This window comes from Lineus longissimus, chromosome 7, assembly GCF_910592395.1.
Source record: "Lineus longissimus chromosome 7, tnLinLong1.2, whole genome shotgun sequence".
NCBI classification, from domain to species: Eukaryota; Metazoa; Nemertea; class Pilidiophora; order Heteronemertea; family Lineidae; genus Lineus; species Lineus longissimus.
In genome coordinates this window covers 19,663,208-19,683,345 of record NC_088314.1, presented here as the reverse complement: position 1 = coordinate 19,683,345, position 20,138 = coordinate 19,663,208, and the positions used below count along the sequence as shown (strand labels likewise).

General features: G+C 42.6%; 2 protein-coding genes across 2 annotated transcripts in view; both read right to left on the bottom strand.

Annotated features, from left to right (window-relative positions):
- LOC135491189 (ADP-ribosylarginine hydrolase Tri1-like) overlaps nt 1-13,471 on the bottom strand; it is a 34,578-nt gene extending 21,107 nt beyond the window's left edge. The window contains exons 1-2 of the mRNA XM_064776901.1: nt 13,354-13,471; nt 6,875-7,000 (exon numbers count right to left, since the gene is read on the bottom strand). Of these exons, the coding sequence (XP_064632971.1) occupies nt 6,875-7,000; nt 13,354-13,386 (159 nt within the window). The 5' untranslated portion in view covers nt 13,387-13,471. The remainder of the gene's footprint in view (nt 1-6,874; nt 7,001-13,353) is intronic.
- A 1,149-nt stretch (nt 13,472-14,620) lies between these two features.
- On the bottom strand, nt 14,621-19,161 carry LOC135491487 (kelch-like protein 21). The gene is made up of 4 exons (XM_064777383.1): nt 19,092-19,161; nt 18,500-18,647; nt 18,073-18,157; nt 14,621-17,672 (listed from the first exon to the last, which is right to left on the bottom strand). The coding sequence occupies exons 2-4, from the start codon at nt 18,617-18,619 to the stop codon at nt 15,997-15,999; spliced, it is 1,881 nt and encodes a 626-aa protein (XP_064633453.1). The 5' UTR covers nt 18,620-18,647; nt 19,092-19,161; the 3' UTR covers nt 14,621-15,996.
- Between the last annotated feature and the right edge of the window lie 977 nt (nt 19,162-20,138).

The following is a 20,138-nucleotide window of genomic DNA, read 5'->3' as shown; positions in this document are numbered from 1 at the left end:
AAGCCGGTCAACTATGGCGCCGGTCAACTATGGCGCCGGTCAACTATTGCGCCGGTCAACTATGGCGCCGGTCAACTATGGCGCCGGTCAACTATGGCACCGGCTGCCCAGGGCTGTGTAGCATTTAAATTTGTGATGACACTATTACAATTTAGTGACAAGGGGTCGGCCAAAAGTATCTTTGGCGAGATCCATCTCAAAACCACTTTACCTTAGTTGACTTGGATACAAAATTAATACGGCATCTTTGACAGTTCAGACAAAGCATCCCCATGACTGACTTCTCTTCCCATTATAACTCCTGGTTGTCAAAATCACAAAGAAGACCCAGCGAGATATTACCAATTAGACACCATTATGCCAGACAGACTTGTAACATGTCGAAATCACATCTTCAGAAGTCACATAGGTAAAATTGTCATTACTTTCAATCGGAAACTGACAGTGGTGGACAAAATTTTCCTCATAGGATTTGACTTAGGATGGCAGATAATGATTACTCCCAAAGAACCATGAACAGGGAATTGCAATACTGATAGATACTATCCTCCAGCACTCATCAGCTGATTATGACAGGTGAATACAATACTATCCAATTATCCTATTACAGTAGAACCTCTCTATTGAGGACACCCTTTTGACCGACAAGTGCTGTCCTTAATAGAGAGGTGTCTTGATAAAAGAGGTCAGATTGAATGGAAACAACCAATTTTAGACCAAAACTAGTGTCCTTGATAGAGAGGTTGTCCTTATCAGGGGGTGTCCACTAAGGGAGGTTCCACTGTAGTATAGATATTGTTAGAGTAGGGGATGGAGTAGGAAAAATGGGTATATAAAGCTTTTTAAAGTCAGAAGGGACACGTAGTCAGTATCATTGTTGTTCACCATGCCCCAGGCACCATGCAGGTATCCCTTGCAACCCAAGCTACCCTCCCATTATATCACTTCCGGTTACCTGTATCAGTAAGCCAAAGCATCCATTAACGTGGCACATTACCCGCCATTGAGGTCGTAAAAGTCATATGTCTATGCAGAGTGAAAGGGACAATATTAGATGCGTAACATCAAAATGGGACTGTTTACACCCAGAAAATGACTCTCCAACATTATCTGCATGCCTTTGATGTTGGCCTCAAAGCCATCATATGTTTAAGCAGATAGCCAAGGGACAACATCTGATGCATTTGATACAACAAAATAGGGTTGTTCACACGTACAGAAAAAGACTCCCCAACATTCTCCCCAACATTACCGACCTCTGATTTTTCCCCTCAAAGTCACCTCAGGGGCGACAGAGGCCCATAACATTTGATAGTACTTTACACGTCGGAAGATACATCACATTTTCTCTCCCTCGGCCAGGAATTAGAAGAATTGCTATTACTACCCTCAGAATCGTCCTTTTTTTCCCAAGCGAAGATCATCCAACCCAAATGGTTTCATGGGGGTCGGTTGGACATAAGCCAGCAAGGGCAAATACAAGTATTGTAGGCTATAAATCTCAAATGAACCTAAATGGCAAACGGGGATATTTTGAGAGATATTTTGCTGACCCTTTTTGGAGTTGACGGAAGAGCAATATGTAATCGGACATCTTTCATCTCGGCAGCCGTCCTTTGAGTATGGCTTAATCTCGATGTATGTTCTTGTCACATGCTGTTGGGTGACGAATTGGGAGATAGGTTGTTTACTCCGACAAGCAGGCGTTAAAGCTAAGCGCACACGGGCGACAAAATGACAAAAAACCTGAAAACATTTGTTTTCAGTTTCGCTGTCATTTTGTTGCCCGTGTGCGCTCAGCTTTAGAGACATCGCAGGAAATGAAGGCGATAAATGGAATAGTGGCTCATATTTGTTCTTTCAAGAAAGATGTCCATTCAACCCTGGTGGACCATGCCCATAAATATCGTACTGGCAAAGTTTAATCCACATTGAGACAATTGCCAGCATTAGCTCAACGAAGCGTTATCTCTTCAGTAAATTCATCAACAATATAGTAGCGTAAGGACTTTAACGGCAACATTGCTGCTAACACCGCTTGCGCAGCTGAGTACCTCGTTTAACGACGCAGAACAACGGGCTTGTGTCCCAAAATGCCCTGATTAAAGAAATAAATGTCCATATATTGACACTTCTGAAGAGTTTTTACTCATATTTTACTCAAATGTGTTTCCAAATTGGTTAAGATTACACTTTAAATCAACCATAATGTTCCTTTTAAGGCAGATAAGGCAAAAAATACACCGCTGAATGAACTTTAAAATTGCGATAATGTACCCAATTTAACGAACGAGCCTTAGAAATCGCAAACGTTCTCATCATAAAGAGTCTCAATTATTAGAAGGATAAAATGTCAACAACAATGGTTACAGGATGTCATGGTTATTATATCAGCTTCCTAGAATCTGCCCACAAAGTTGAACTTACATAGCCCATGGCAAGCTTTACCTAAGTCAATGGAATTTCCTAGAAGTTTTATCAATCTAAGACCACTTCCAGTGGGCGTGGAGGCTGTTCTTTACAATCACAACACCCCAGCTTTTGGCGATAAACGCGCAGCAAGTTTTGTCCCAAAAACCATTTCAAATTAATACTAACCTCATTCTACATGTACTCACGAAATGAAATTTTTTTTTTTTTATTCCTTGCTTTCATTTCCAGTTAAATTGTTGCTTTGTGGTATTTGGCAAAAATTATCCAAAATGCAGGGGAGGATGAACACTTCTTACAACCACCTCTCCGAGGCTCGCTTAAATCATCGAGTAAAGCGAGTTGCATCCCTATTAGATCCTACTCACCCGCCTCGAGCAACATTTTCATGTGGGTGAAGTAAGCCTCCAGTTTATCCAGTTCAGCAAAGGCTTTGAAAGGGCCGGTAGTTCTTGGGGTGACCATCCCTCCCACTCCCACTCGGGGTGGTTTCATGGTTTATCCAGTTCAGCAAATGCTTTGAAAGGCCCGGTTGTTGTTGGGGTGACCATCCCTCCCACTCCCACTCGGGGTGGTTTCATGGTTTATCCAGTTCAGCAAATGCCTTGAAAGGGCCGGTTGTTGTTGGGGGGGGGGGGACCATCTCTCCCACTCCCAATTGGGGTGTTTTCATGGTTTATCCAGTTCAGCAAATGCTTGAAAGGGCCGGTAGTTCTTGGGGTGACCATCCCTCCCACTCTCACTTGGGGTGGTTTCATGGTTTATCCAGTTCAGCAAAGGCTTTGAAAGGGCCGGTTGTTGTTGGGGTGACCATCCCTCCCACTCCCACTCGGGGTGGTTTCATGGTTTATCCGGTTCAGCAAATGCTTTGAAAGGGCCGGTTGTTGTTGGGGTGACCATCCCTCCCACTCCCACTCGGGGTGGTTTCATGGTTTATCCAGTTCAGCAAATGCTTTGAAAGGGCCGGTTGTTGTTGGGGGGGGGGACCATCCCTCCCACTCCCACTTGGGGTGGTTTCATGGTTTATCCAGTTCAGCAAATGCTTTGAAAGGGCCGGTTGTTGTTGGGGGGGGGGGGGACCATCCCTCCCACTCCCACTTGGGGTGGTTTCATGGTTTTGGAGCGTTCCAAGGTTTACAACCCACACAGATATTTCCAGGTCTACAATACAGGAGTACTCAATCAACATTAGACAATCAACCAATCCCATTATTAACGATAAAATCACGATAAAATCCCGATAATATCACAGGCGACTATCAAGCCACACTGCAAAGACAAATAGTCACGTTTGGCTAGCTTTGTTCTTGATCAATGAGGCGCTAATGGACACACAGACATAATAGCTTTAGCCGCCCCCAGAATTACCAATAATACACGCATCACTTAATAGCGTGTGTAAATTTTTTCTCGCTGACCTGAGTTATGATTGCTTTTAGTGTACGCTACATAACGCCACATCTCCTGCGACTTTTACGACAGCATGTCATCACAGGTGGAGGAAAATACCAGAGTTAATAAACAAAATTATCAATCAACCAGACACATCTGTGATGCACAAACTACAAACAAGAACATACACCAATACTATGTGCAACAGAACCTCTCTATTAGGGACACCCTCGGGACTGATAAGTGCTATCCTTGATAGAGAGGTATCCTGCTTACAGAGGTTGAATGACAACCACCGCCATGATTCTAGTATGCTCAAGCACCTGTGTTATGATCTACAAATTGTGGAGAGTGGCCACCAGTGTTGGCAGTAGCTACGGGCTTTTGCAGGAGGCTACAGATGAGTCAGTCAGTCAACAGACGTGGGCAATATCGTAATCGTCACATTACAATCTCGGCAACATAATCCATGCCAATAAGAATCGGAAACCTACTGATATTGTTTCTGTAGGCAATGATTCTACTACAAGAGAAATCGAGCTGAATTTATACTATAACACAGCCATCAGTATCATACGCCCAATGAAAATCTGGATTCTGATGTACAGAGCTAGGCTTACATTGGAGTGGAGACTCTGATCATGTGGCAGAAGCCAATGGCCCTGCATCAGAGTATGAGCTAGGCTTAAGATGCAGCCAGCAAGACAAATCTGGAATGGGGTGTATAATGACTCGATTAGGGAAGGTGAAGTCCTTGGCCTGAAGGCACGAAAATCGATCTCTGGGGACACCAATGTCTTACCAACACACAATTTTGACAATGGAGCCTTCTCCACCAACACTATAAGAGTTGGAGTGAGGAAGACCAATGTCTTGCCAACACACAGCTCTGTCAATGGCAGAACTTCTCTACTAACACTATAAGAACAGTGGAAAGCAATGAGAAAGGACCAGAGTGCACCCATCACTGTTCTTCTTGATGGCCAAGCCAAAAGTAAGGAGACTTGTAGGCAAGGGATGCCAACACTTTCATCAACTCCCAGGTGCTGATGGCAAGATTTCTTGGCCAATGCTAAGAATACTGTGGGAGATGATCAAGCGAAAGCTCCGTAGTCATACAGTCCACAAGCCAGCCAAGGCAAGCTCCAGTTAACACCCACCTCACACCAACTCACATCTGCTGGTGGCATACAACTCAACCAATATGGCAAACTCTCCTATGCTTGTTGGGGAAGGGCCACAGTAGCACAGCCCATTTCTTTCCGATGACCAGGCAGGGCATTAAGCCAAGGGCCGACAACTCAAATCTGCTGATGACTCACATGACTGTCTAAACTAGACAGTCATTTGGTACCATGAACCCAGACATCTTCTATAATTATCGAACACGACAAGGCCGTACATGATATCAAGTCATAATTGGTCCACTTGGCAAACATCGGGACATGACATCTTTCATATTAGCTGATATTGAATGCTAAATAAGCAAGGTTCTTTCTCGCAAACTAATCCGACAACCGAGACTCCTTCAAAAAGAAGTGAATGCCACTTTCAAGGGTGGGAGTGTTCCAGGGAAAACAAAGAACCGACTCCCACCCTTAACATTCACTTTGTTTTGAAAGAATTCTTATTGCTTTAGGATCTCAAGTTCTAGCCAAAATGGCGGTGGGACTGGTCAGCTCTTACCAGAGAGGCCATTCTGCCACTGATGCCAGACTATGTGACTTATTCCAAGGCCCGCCTGTACACTACAGATGCAGCAGATAACACTGCGTGTAGAATTTTAAAATTCTGTTCCATCTTATCTCGGTTTTAAGCCAAACGGACTAATATGAGGTGAGATATGAGCCAAAAAGGCCACAGGGTCAGGCTTTGGGGTTGTGTACTGCTCTGCAGGTCGACGGTAGCGAAATGGTCCAGAAATGGCAGGGTTTAGAGATTGCCCTGTTAGGTCCACCTTGTGAGGGAGTAACCTTTAGTGTCTGTCATGGCAATGGCTTCTTTGACCTTTATCCGACGATCAACTCATAAATTATGACGGTGTTCCTAGCAGGCTAAACCGACTTGCTAGTGAAGTCTCTCATCTCTCGTTTCTTATTGTCACAGCCTTAGTATCCAAATCATGGCAGACAGTTGCCAGTAACGGAAAGGCAATTGCTAATAATTATCAGAGGAGATGCAGTGGCCTATAAATGAGTTTTATGATGCAATGTCTAAGAATTTTTCTCAAGCTCCTCTGCACACAGGCTGGTTGCAAGAATGTGTTTTTTCAATGCATTTCAAAGTATTTGAATACATGCCTCTAACATCTCCTGAAGCTTCGAGATGACAAATGGGCACCAGCAAATATAAGCTCGCCTTATGTATTTTTGGTTTGGGTCAGAACGCTCAGGTTGTAGCACTGATTGGGGAATTCCATCTCTTCTGAAAAGTGTCAGAACTGACCCATGTAATGTCCTTAGGTAACCTCCTCCAATGTTGCTATCAGACTATAAACTGTGATCCCCAGACAGTTCCCAGTAATGGCAGGCCATTATGAATAAATTGCCCTGGGCAATCTCACTGAGTAACTGAGATTAAGGGTGGGGGGAAGGAGTCATTGTCGTTGCAGAATGTGTAAAGGTTACTAGGAAGGAAGACACTTTAGTGCTTCGGTCAGCATCAGAAAAGGGCAGGGCAGTTACCTTTTGAAGGAAAAGGTAGGCAGAAAGAACTTCTGCCCAAAAAGGCATCAAATTGAGAGTCAGATCTTTAAAATTGACCAAATTTTTTTATGATCGGCTATTTTGTGGAAAAAAGAGGGCCTCAAGGAAGCAAATGGTGAAAAAAATGCTTTTTAACTCTTGATTTTGGGTTGGAACATCAAGTAATTACCTAAAGGATTGCTTTTAGGGGAAAGGGGCATATTTGGGGGGTAAGAAGGACACAATGGCAGCCCCTGGGAGAGCATGGCACATAGCCCTCTCTAAATACGACTAGAGGAAGCACAAGGGCCTCAACTTTCTCCCAGGCCTCTGATAATCAACATGATATGAATGAAAGTCATTCTTACCTTCCTTGAGTTGCGCTTGTGAGGCACCAAGAACTTGAAGCATCCTGCCTCTTCATCAACAGGGGGTGTTATCGGGGCCATATCGCTTGATGAATACGATGAGTGTGACGGATTCGAATCGGTTCTCTGCAAAATAAAATGTATCATCATATTTAAAGCTTTACTACAAATATTTGCTAAGGCACGATTTCAAACTTGCTTGTTGCTAAGAAACATCATGATTCATTTGATAGTTTTGCGGTCAGCAGTTGATTTTGCCCCTGGTGCCATCAGCAACATCTAAATTGCCGATATATACTAAATTTACTAAGTTGGGTGGGTTGAGTATAGACCTGTTACAGTTGAAATAAGCCTGTTGTCTAGGCTCCTCTCAACTGGCTTGACACAGTATTTCGTTAGTAAGTGGGAAGGGTGGTGAGGGAGACTATAGACTTGCAGACTTTCGACATCCGATCAATGGTCCATTCACTTGACTATACTATCCAGACAGCTTTAAAACAGCATGGGAAGTTCATATGACTTCGACAATCATTCTTTAGAAGAAAACACATTAGGGAAACAAGTAGGTGTCTGATGTTGCTAGAGCGGGTCATAACTTGAAATCTAGCAGGCTATAAATTGATTCCAATCCTCCCACACAACCTTTTTATTTCTAGATTTATCGGTGACTCGAATAACAATGGATCGAAGGTGGTTATTTCAGCATGAACAGAATACAGATGTCACACCAATTTGGGTAGTCGATCAGGTAAATATCCTTGATCACAGGTACGAGAAAATAGTAGCGCCCCCCTCCCCCCACTCGACTGACGAACACCCCCCCCCCCCCCCACCCAGGCACACACACCACAAAAGACGGCTAACTAGATCTTACTGCTTAGGAGGTAAGACAAGAACTTGCTCAAAGGCAACGAAGATGAGGTCTTTATTTGCCAGTCGATCCGATAAGTAATAATTAGCTGACCTCCAGAGGATATGCGACGTGAAACAATTTCTTTGAATCTAGACGAGAATAGACTTGAGGAAGCATTGTCATGTTACATGAGAATTCAGCTCAGTAAAACCTCTCTATTAGGGACCCTTGGGAGGGAGGTTCCACTGTTCCTGAAACCCCAATATCCCACGGGCAAAATATCATCTCCATGGCTCTAAGGGCCGAGTTACGAGACCTAAAGGCATTTTCAGAGGTAAATGTCTACATCTTTTAGGGCTACTGAGCAAAAACTACTATGTCGATTTCTCCCTAATTAGTCCTGAAAACAATCTTTTAGAGACAAAAAAATCTCAAATAACTGAAATTTATTATCTTTCAACCAAAATTTAGGCAGGCAAAAGGTTAAAATCTCTGAAACATTTTTAAAGAAATCGACAATTTTTGCAATTATGTTATCTTGTACAAAGACTGCGTAGCAAGATTGCACTATTGTGCTGATTCACTTTATTTCCGCTGAGATTGAAATTGACATGATGATTATGAAATTTGAACCAGCAAACTTTGATCTTTCTTTCCGAAACCCAGGAAGTCAAAGATTACGCTATTTGACAAATTACGCACCAGAATGATTACTCTAATAGTACGAAATTCTCCACTCCACTTCAATCCCTACGTCTCTTTGAAGTTCTGCAGTTTTTTATCTAATTGTCATATTCAGCGGTTATGTCAGATTATTCGACTCTCAAGCAGACGAGAAAATTGGCAAAAAACCCCACCGATGTTGTAGTTGGTCACAAGAAAGGCATATGTTTTGAGCTTTGATGAGGGTTCGTTTTTTTTACCAAAGTAAGCTTATACAAAAGCTAACGTTTTCAGACTTTGGTAGAAAGCGAATGAGACTAAAGGAGCCGTATTTTTTTCACGTTCTGAGATGAGAAAAAAAGAGAGTAATTTATAACTTGGGTTACAGGATAGCTGACCTTGATTTCTGGGACTTCAAAACATAAGAGGATGGTCTGGAAAAAAATCAGGATTTGGAGATCTTTTTTCTTCACGCTCACTAAGGCATTTTTTTATATGTTTACCATAAAAATCAACTTCTCAAATGATACTTCAAAGATTGTCTAAATAAATTGCTATGACTTTGTTATTTTTGGGTGGGGAGAGGTTCTAAAAAGTGCTTTGTACGATACTTTTTTTTTGACTGCCCAACCATAATTTTTTTTTTTCGTAAGCAATCCTAATTAGCAAATTTTGCAGAATATCACAGCAGTCCTCTGCGTTTCCCACAAAAATAATGGTTGCCTATCCGAAACGTTTGGCTAATCCACAAAAGACATTCCAAAAAAGATCATTACCCACTCATTTATCATACCATGATCATTGATATTGTGGGATGCATTATTCCAGGACAGGTGTGGGCGATTGAGACATATGGAGATGACCAGAGAACACCGCAGGCCATTATCGTGATTAATCAACCTCTGAATTATAGAGATGATACGAAAGACTTAACACTTTCGACGCCAATAGAATGCAAAACTATAGTTTGCTCCAAGATGTTGTAATGTTGCATATTGCTCTCATTTTCACAATCGCTCTTAGATTTTCATCAACTCACCTCAATTCTGAAAATGTGAGCGATATGGCACACTTCTCAACACCTTGGAGCAAATTATAGCATGTTTTTCAAGATGGATTTGAATAGAACCTCTCTATTAATGACATCCTTGGGACTGACCAATGCTGTCCTTAATTGAGAGGTAGTCCTGATTACAGGGGTAAATTCAATGGAAAAGACAGATATGGGACCAAATGTGGTGTCCTTAAGAGAGAGAACGTCCTTAGTAGAGTGGTGTCCGCTAAGAGTGGTTCCACTGAACCCAACTCGTCACCGATTACGCCAAATCATAGATTAGTGGCAGCCAATCACCAATCAATGGGGATGTGACAACAGGTGTCGTCAGCGCGGTCGTGTTGATACGATGAACGGTGTAATTGACATTAATGATGGATTGCCGACTCCCCATTAGCGGTGTTGGGGCGTAATAGGCAATATTGTCACTGATCAAGACGTAAATGATGGATGGGGAACAAAGATATTCACCTGACATCGGCAATTGGTTGAATTATTTCTAATGCACTTTGGTGGTGTCTTGGCAGGGATTCAGGACACGGGGAGGGGGCCGGGGGGGATTGGCCAAAGGTTGGTTGAAGATTTGCACTTCCCCTTCAACATTTGGAAGATAGACAATTGAGTTCTGGTATTTTTTACCTTAAAGGCCCCCCCCCCCCCCCCACCCCATCTAGGGGATTGCCATCTTAATTTTGACCAATCTTACCTGGGGAGTTTTGTAACAAAATATTCTATTTCGTTTTCTTTACACCCTAGTTTTGAGCTCAAAATGACCCCCTTCTACTAGAAAATCAGAATGCGCACACGGCCCTGCCCCTAAGGGACCAAAAATGACATTGCCAATTGCAAGACATACAAACACACGAGGAACAAGATGACTAGATAAAATGGTTTGATGTTCTCTTCACAAGGGACGATATCAATATCGCTAAAATATTGCTACAGTGGAACCTCCCTTAGCGGGCACCTCTCTATTAAGGACACCTCTCTATTAAGGACAGCACTTGTCAGTCCCAAGGGTGTCCTTAATAGAGAGGTTCTACTGTATATCGCTAAAATATCGATACCACCAAGGAACGATATCGCTAAAACGTCAACAAAACTACGCGCTGAAGATCGTAGACGCCCACAAAGCTGACTTCCTGTCATATATCGCTTCATCGCCTGCGCTATGGTAACTAACGACTACAAAGCATTCTACGCTTTGATTTTTAATTTGATTTTAACAACGCTGTAAATAGAAGGTTAGTTGAGCTTTGATAATGTATACCAGGATGTTGAGGAAGGTATGATAAGGCCCAACTTAACCTTTAAAGGTGGAGTCTCTTAAATGTAACACCGCAGGCTGATACTGATGATATAACATGAGTATAGAGGGTGTTTCGGTATCCTTCCTCTTCCACAGCTTTTAATAGCTCTGCACTTTATATGGGTTATTCTTCAAGGAGTATTCCTCCTCCACCAAGGCGGAATGAGCTTTCTTCATGTGCCATCACGGTCAGGTGCCAATGGGTTTATTAGCTTAGTGAGTCTGTCTTCATCAGAGCTAGAGTCCGACACAAGCTTGTGTATCTCAACTGATTAGATGGGTTTTTGCTTGTTATGGTATAGACACCCCATACAAACCTTATCTAAAGAACTGTGAAGAACCAGCAATTTAAGTTCCTCGAAAGCCACGCATGTAGAAACTCTACAAAATGCGACATTCATGTCACAATAGAAACACGAGACGCAGAATGCCGAGTCAGCATAAATAGGTCGCTGTATGCCAGAACAAAAATGAGATTAGATTGGCAGAGATTTCAGGAAAAACTCGATAATCCCCAATACCAACTCGATAGCACGGATGAATACTGGAGATGGGGTTTTGTTGAGTGTTGGTCTATTCTTAGTGGGGATATTATACCAATTAACATTGTCACGTTAAGTTGTTTACAAACATGTGATGGCAATTTTTAATTTTTATTGCAACGAATATTGATGTGGAAATATTGGCGTGTTGGCTTCCCCAATTAACCATTATAATTATATTCTAGTTATGATGTATGTCACACAGGTTGAGTTATATGTGTGCGACACAGGTCAAATTATTAAAAGTCACACAGGTCAAGTTATAACATGTCACAGGTCAAGTTATAGCATGTCACACAGGTCAAGTTATAACATGCCACACAGGTCAAGTTATAACGTGTCACATGGCAAGTTATAGCATGTCAGGTCAAGATATAACATGCCACACAGGTCAAGTTATAACGTGTCACAGGGCAAGTTATAGCATGTCAGGTCAAGATATAACATGCCACACAGGTCAAGTTATAATGTGTCACAGGGCAAGTTATAGCATATCAGGTCAAGATATAACATGTCACTCAGGTCCACTAACACCACACCTGGGAGTCACACACCAAAGTTATAGCACAAGCCATCCGTGTCTAGTTATACACCTTTCCAGAAATGGGGCGCTGAGTGTCCGAAATAGTGATGTCATAAGGGGTAACAAGGCCTTATGGTGGAGGGACAAAGGAGATAGTCATGGTTGACCAACACACTTGAATGCCTTTGATGACGGACAAGGGGGAAAAAGTTAGTTCCAATGCAAGCCACCAATTTCGGGAAGCATGTATAACATATGTCACACACCAGATCAAGAACTTCACCTGTGTGGATACATTACCCAGTTAGCACAAGTAACCTGGCCCAAGGCTCGAATAGCATTGTATCCAGGACTGGTCAAGGCCTGGCAGGCCAAGACAAAATCAGCGATTGTTAGTCCTCTGCCAATGTTTGCCAGCCTGGTTCCAGGTCAGTTAATGGTAGACTTTTCTGGGCTGGCTGACAACCGGAATACACCTAACACCCAGGGCTGGGCCATGGCTGTTCCAAGGTTGGTTGATGGGTCTAAAGCATGAGTTCCAAGGCCTCTCGGCAAAATGGATTTTTATTTCAGTAAGGTATGACCATTAGATATTTCTTAAATTCAGCCTTTCTTTCCATCAATGTCTAGAATTAGGCCTACAAAATCAACCCAACTGGTCCAGTTGACTGGCACCCATTCTGAGCCTCCCTTCGTCGGAGAAGGAAACTATCCTAATGAGTACTTGTAGTTAGGTGTCAAAATCTGTAGTCCACCTCAGTCGAACTTCACTGGTGAGCTACTTAGTGTATGTTTTCACTAGCCATGAAAAAAGTTCTTAAATCTCAATTCACATCTTAACTTTCGTGGTTTGTGTTTTTGGAATTTCCGGTTTATTTGGTAACTAAACTGCAATTAAAGCAACTTGCATTGCCCTTCTTTTTAGTTATTTGGGTAATTATGATACCCATGTGTTTTCTTATTGATTGATTTTGAGCCTAAAAGTGATGTGGTATTTATTGTTTTACCATTTGTGTGAGTGGGTCACTCAAGCCAAGCCCTAGACCGGCCAGTGGAGCCAGCCCTGGCCAAGGTCTTTTAGTCCATGGGCCAATGGACGAAGCCCTGGCAGGGGCAGAGCCAGAGCTTGCCAAATTTTGCCGGGTCTATGCCAGCCTTAGGCCAGGGCCCTTGTGTTAGCTGGGTAGGCCTGTATGGTACTTGACAAATGTCACGTGTCCTCAAGATTAAATAAGAACCATGACTACCAAGGTTTTTGAATCTTGAATCTCAAGATTTTGGGGTCAGTATTAAAGGGGTTAAGCGATTGTAAAGGGTCCATGAAGGGTTAAAGTAGAAGGAGAAGGAATCCACAGAGGTACTCCCTCTTCTGCCGGAACCCCTTTACAGTGTTTTCAACCCTTACTGATACTTGATTCAGTGGCCCGTGGACAGGAGGAATAACCGCTGAAGTTACATTTCACCTTAGTTGAGTCATCAATAACCAAACATGACAAGACATGGGATATACAAACATCAGAATACGATGGACTTACCACAGCCTTTTCCTTTGGCCGAGCTTCTGCCATGTTTTTTCTGCCGTTAACAAACAGTTCATGTTCCAATACTCCGCAGAAATATGAATTAGGAGAGACCAAGACGCTTGGCCGACCGTTAGCCATGTGGCGTTGAAGACAAATGAGCGGGAACGGAAAAGAGTTGGTGACACGTGCTGCAGCCTGGGAGATGCAAGAGAAACTATAACTGTATAAGCCACGACCACCTAATATGACCTGCTGTTAACATCACAACCACAAATTTATGTAGCTGAAGGACGGGTAAAGAAACCATGAGGAATTATGCCCAGTTTACGAAGAAAGCCGAACTCTTCGTAAACTCAAGACTCCCGGGGCAGTCCATTGTGTCATCCTTATTGGAACTCCTCATGGTGAGGAACGAGGCCGGTCCATTGCGTCCATAGTGTACGTCAACTTGGCATAATTCGTCTCATGTGGTTTCTCTCTCTGTCCTACAGCTACATGTGTCACAATCAACCAGCCTCGAGACTATAGGAAATCCTCTACAACATCGCTGTCACAAGGAGCTGAGCTCAGGGGCCATGCGGGCCAGGAAATGAGCATACAAGTGACCCAGGTATCGAGGATGTATGTCACAATCAACCAACAGGAAGAGTGTCCAGCTGAAGACGTGGATCAAAACCAATTTGTCACAGCCAGCACAAAACACTTGGAGGCACTTATTTTAGCATCTGCAAGATTACTAGTACCATGTCCCATTGTCACAACCAGACAAAAAAAGATCCATCTAGGAATTGTCTTCCACCAACACCTGAGCTACATGTAGCTGAACACCACCAAACTGTCGTCACAACAAACCAGGAAACTTCTACCAGCAGGAATTGTCCGCCACTAGAAACCAAGCTGGCTGATCACACCATCAAACTGCTGTCACAACCAGCCAGGAAACTTATGGTAAAGAGCCAACGGAGGTGAAATGAGGGTGACGATAGCTGAACACTGCCAAACTGCTGTCACAACCAGTCAAGAATTGTCTTCGCAAACAGAGGTTGATAACACCATCAGACTGCTGTCACCAGCCAAAAACCTAGACCATCCTTCAGACAGTCCATTTGATCAGGCTCCAAGCCGATCTATGGAGTGTACCAAAGACTTAGCTGGAAGAGCACAATCACTGTCACATCCAGTCAGGGACATCACACCACCAGTTAGTACCAACATCCCCAACATGCTCTAGTCTGATGCAAGTCTGTCCCAGGCTTTGGCAAGGAAATGAAGAGGACACTTTTACTCAAAAATTATTATATATTTGTATGAGAAACACTAAACGCAAATTTTACTATACACTTTACATTTGGAGCCATTCATTTAGTACGTACATGTAGGGATGATCTTTGCAACCTCCTTCCCCTGTACAGATGCGCATGCACCTCCATGTACAGGGTGGCCCAGAGAACTTTTGCTTCAACCAATGGATACACAATGGAATTATATTGTGCAACGGAACAGTTTTCTGGGTCACCCTGTAGAACACAGTCTCCTGCACACATCCACAAACCATCATTGGTCAGTGGTGCAAGTACTATGCACACAACAACATTTTTAAGATGTCACGCCCCATAATGAAATATACAAAATGTAATGAAACCTGTTTTTGTAGAAGAGTAATTTCTAAAATTGCATTTGAAATCAAAAACCTTAAACCTGTTTATGCTTTATACTTATAGAGACATGTTTTAACATTTACGGCAAATCAAAATTCCGGCCAAAAATTCTCAAATCCCTCCCCACTTATTGCTTACAAACTAAATGAATGGCCACTTACAAGTTCATGTCATTTTGGTTGGCAGTTTTTAATGATCTACATATTTCAATCAAATTAATACATGCTAGCCACATTTTCAAAAAACTTCAATATTATAGAAAAGGCCATTTCCCATCCTCATCACCCTTGAAATCAAAACCAAAACAATGAGTACCTACTGCCAAAATTTAAAGTTAATCAATTACAGTTGATTTTCAAGCTTTTTAAGATAAATGCAATACAGTTGACATTTTCAAGCTTTTTAAGTTTGCGTTTGACAGTGTATTTGCAAGAATAAAAGTTCAAACTGCAAATTTCACACAATCTTGGATATTATCAGCAAGAGTTTATTCACATGTAGTTGAGCGTAACTTTACAATTCTAGTTGAAAGTCGACCAAAAAACTACTGCAACATGGCTGATAGATCGAGGTTTTTTCTTAAGTTTACAACTCAATGATCTGATACAGTTCGAGTTCACCAAACTGTAACCCGCCAAATTTTCCAAGCTTTTAATTTTTGTGTATTTGGCAAATAACTTCGACTCGTGAAAATTAAAATCACCACAACAATTTGATTAGAAAAACTTTGCATGTAATTCGCAAAAAAGCACAATTTTTTTCCTGAAATGTTTGCTTTTCGTAAAAATAATTAGGTGCGCAAATTCGGCGGTTTGCAGTTATAGCCAAACCCATGGAAAGTCAAAAACCTGGGGCAAGCAAGTCAAATGTCATCATCTTCTAAACCCATGCATTTCGATACAAGTAGGAAGCATATTTTATTCAGGGCTTTTCAACTACTTTAAGCAGCTTTTAGGGAGCCGAGCAGCTACCCTCGTTGATTAATTTGCACTTCTAATCACCACAAGAGGAAAGGCATTTCAATGTCCGACTCATAGATGGAGCCATCCCAACTATCACTTTCTGCATAGAAGCTATCGCTATCGTCGTCATCCTCATCTAGGTAATTCGGTACCTTCAGCTTTGTCTTGCAATGCGGGCAGTGCAGCGGACACCGCACTTCATCCTTGGGAACGCTCATGACCCCACAAGCTGCCTTGACAAGCCCAACACCACCAGGCGGTGCTGCCATCTCGCTCCAAGAATTCTCCTTCCGATTGAATTTGAACAGAGTACAGGACGGCCAGTTGGATTTACTAACCAAGCCACCGAGCACATATAGATCAGTGTTGTACGTCACCACCGAGTAATTCTGCAGATTTTGCTTGTTCGGAAACGGGGGTAACCCACGTCGACACGTTCCCCACACGAGTTTCTTCATGTCGAACCAATGGCTATGTCGCTTCCCTGGCGTCTCCAGATACATCCTGTCCCCCTCAAGATACAACACATCCCCAAGACGCCCTCCTTTCGAATAATCTGTTAGCGTTTTTGAATCTGTTTTGTAAACAAAGAAATGGTTTTTCTTCCCCCCAGTCCGTTCTATTATAACCTGAATGAAAACTTTCTCATAGTACGCGATTGCTTTGGCGGAGACGGTCACCTTCAGGTTAGGCAAGTCCAGCAGACGTTGAAGATGACATGAGTCTTGCATCGGAATATGGAGCGGGCTGTTTAGGTCATAGGACATGAGAAATATCTGAGCATGAAGACGGCGTACGCTGACAAGCTTTTTATCCTTACTGAAAGCACATGAATAGACCTCATCTGTGGCTCGGCGCGGCTGCTCATTCAATACCTGATTCCAGCGATTCTTCACATCGTGAGGTGTCAGTTTATACATGGACGCATAGAGGGAGCCACCGTCTTTTCCGCACATGTAAGCATCGCCGTTCATGATGGCGACACCGCCGACCAAGTTACGAGGCATGGAGATAAACTGACTCCATTTATCATCCTCGATAACGTATGCATAGCAATTTGAAATCCGTGAACCTAGATAGGCCGAGGTCTGGCCGCCGGGAACAAGAATCACAGCCTTCTCTGTAACTGACGGATCAAACTCCCCTGCCCGCACCAATTTTTCATAATCCTTGAACAGTTTTCTACACGATTCATACTCGTTCACAAAGCGGCAGCGCTTCACCGCCAGAATACCAACCTCGGATATATCCTTCAAATCGAGACAAGCAAACAACCGCGGGAATTCATCGATACGATCCTTACTCACTTCAATCCAGCGCATGGCGAGGTTGAAGAAGTCCATTGCCTTGATGTACTTCAAGTGTTCATCACTCATCAAACTGATGAGAGAATCGGCGGTGACCTGAAGTATGTCGTCCCCCTTCATGACCTTTTGGAAGTTGAGACGCAGAAGGTCGTTACTCCGCTCATACAGCGCGTCAATGTTATACATATCTCCCAGTATACACATCGTCACGCAGTTCTCGACTGTCAGGCTTACTTCAGCCAAGTGAATAGCACACTGCGTCTTCAAACCATCGAGTTGAATATAATCAGCGACTTTGATAAGGTCCTTGAACTGATCCTCCTTCACTGTGATGCGGCCGACATACATGAACTGGAAGGCTAACTTTGCGATCTCGGACGGGACGATCTTCAGGTCCAGATTGGCTGCAATAAAAATGGTATGATGAGAGATGGATGGTTTTCACTTTCATGCATAATTCATGCATCATCTTGCAGTACATGACAACCAATAGCGTTGTGACTATCATTAATCGCCAGTTGTGTTTCAAAAACAGTCGTGGGCAACTCCTGCACCACATTTAGTGGTTTTGTGGGATATGTTTTGTTTTAATCTAACAAAACATGAGTTTGTGTCCTGGATTTCACTGACCTCGGGATAAAATCAACTATAAACATAAACATTCTCTGATACCTGACATAGACAAACATTTTAAACTTGACTTTGACAGTGAAAATTGAAGAAACAAAAGTTTTTATACACGCGGTATAGCAGACTTTATTGAACCAATACCTACAAAAAGATCATTTGAAAAAATCTTCTTACCAGTGTATTTCTCACGCAGACCGCTGTCATACAATGCCTTGAAGTATGGACATGTCAGAAGCACGCACCAATGAGCTCGAAAAGTCTGGAAAGTAAGAACAATATAACTAACTTTCACTTTCATCATAGAATTTTTCAAAACATTCAAATGTAGCCCACTGACATGACCATTTATTGGCGAACTCTTTAAAAGGCAGAATTTCAGTTTTTTTCTAACTTGCCCAGTAAGCAATTAGGGGTCTAATCATGCCACTAACAGTTCTTCTAAGGCAACTAGGGGTTGAATGGTACATTGTGTATATGATTTCAGATGACTTCAAATTTGCTGAGTAATCAACTTGGGACTCGACTGGTACCATATTCAGCTGTTTTCTTATACATCTAAATAACCTGGGGCTAACATTACAAGGGTCAACTATTGACGTACCTGTCCACCGTCCAACTTGATTGAGACATCACAAACCTCTGCCTCCTCCTCACACTGCTGCCAGAGAGTGTTGAACACATGGTGCTCGTCACGATAAGATCGACTCACAGGAAACGACATCCTCCAGCTCTCCTAAAAACACTTGAATCTGAAAGATAAGAAGGCTTAATATCTCAGTTTCGGCCATGGCCCTTGTACTTGTTGATAAACAAATTCTTGTCTCCGAACGGTGACCCTTGTCATTATGTCAAATGACGTCGGACGGTCCCCCCAAATCAGTGTGGTAAAATCCTAACTTGAGACGTGGTCTACTTTTTTTACCAGTAGGCCTAGGTTAGCTGAACCAACCATGCATATACTGCAGTCCACGTAGGCTACTGCATTTACTGTACGATCTACAGTGCGCGTGCATTTAAATGCACTGTCTGCAACTTGTAAAGCATGAAAGCACGCAACGCAGTCAGCTTTCATTTTCATATCCACTTAAAACCCCTTCATCATCCAATTTTAACAGGGAATTTCGTTATCAATCAGCTAATGACAATGCCTATACTTTCATGTTTTTTCAAAACGGTGTATTTATGTTAATTACCATAAAATAACATCAGAAATCAGTGATTTATCACCGAGGATGACTTTGGTTTCCTGCAATGTTGACATCCAGAATCAACATGGCGGATTCCCGCGTGTACGATGCGAGCGCCACAAGGAAGGGAAACGGAAACTTCTGAAACTGCCAAAGTTCACAGGCGGGAAATTTAAAAAGCGCTACTGCGTGATCTGTGGCGCAGGTTCGAATCCCACCTGGGAATTTTTAAAATCCTTTTTTACTTTTTAAAAGGAAATATTTAGAAAACTGGTTCTGCTCCTGGACCAACATCCTTGACAGTACATAAGAATGACTCAAGTCATGTCTTTGCAAGTTTTATGAAAAAAAAAAAACTATCGAAAGAGCCTTTACTTATATAGCCTCCTCCATTTATTAGTTAACGATATATCTATTAAAGACAGTTCACAGCCTTGCTGCCACAGAGATAATGTTGACACCTGGCCTGTCTGAAAGGAGACATCACGACCAGGCCACACAAAAGACAATTCGCAACCTAGCTGTCACACTATGTTTTCGCATTGTATCACAGCCACGTCTCATTCTTATGATAGCACACCCGGTGATGAATAAATGAGATAGAAAAGTGATTTGTTCAAGGTTACTTGATGACCAATCAATTATATATCCGAGTGACTTGTCTCAGGTCAAACTCTGGCCCTGCAGGAACAGCGAAAAGTAGGCCTAACCCCGGATCTCCACAGGATGACTGTAGATTTAACCATCAATAATAAGACAAGACCGATTTAACCACTGTTTACTCTATGTCACCGTCCTTTTGGACCGCTGTACATATGCACCTTGTTTGTTGATTGATAGAGACAGGGATTACCTCATTAATTGTGAAACGTAAAGAGGGCTGACTTGTCCCGTACGCGGATTACCTCATTAATTGCTCAGCTACACAAAATTGCCGAATAATTACACCGGCTAATGATGGTCATACTAATAGTAATAGTCCACTGCCAGATACAGGTTGAAGGCCTACAAGTATACCACCGAGTGATCGGGCAGTTTGTTTGTGACACATAA

What these genes read in the sequence shown, in the direction of transcription:
- LOC135491487 (XM_064777383.1), bottom strand. Translation starts at nt 18,619, where the DNA reads ATGTCGTTTCCTGTGAGTCGATCTTATCGTGACGAGCACCATGTGTTC. An exon ending in TCAAGTTGGACGGTGGACAG is followed by an intron (nt 18,158 to 18,499) that starts GTACGTCAATAG and finishes CTTACTTTCCAG; the next exon opens with ACTTTTCGAGCTCATTGGTG. An exon ending in TCTGCGTGAGAAATACACTG is followed by an intron (nt 17,673 to 18,072) that starts GTAAGAAGATTT and finishes TTTTTATTGCAG; the next exon opens with CCAATCTGGACCTGAAGATC.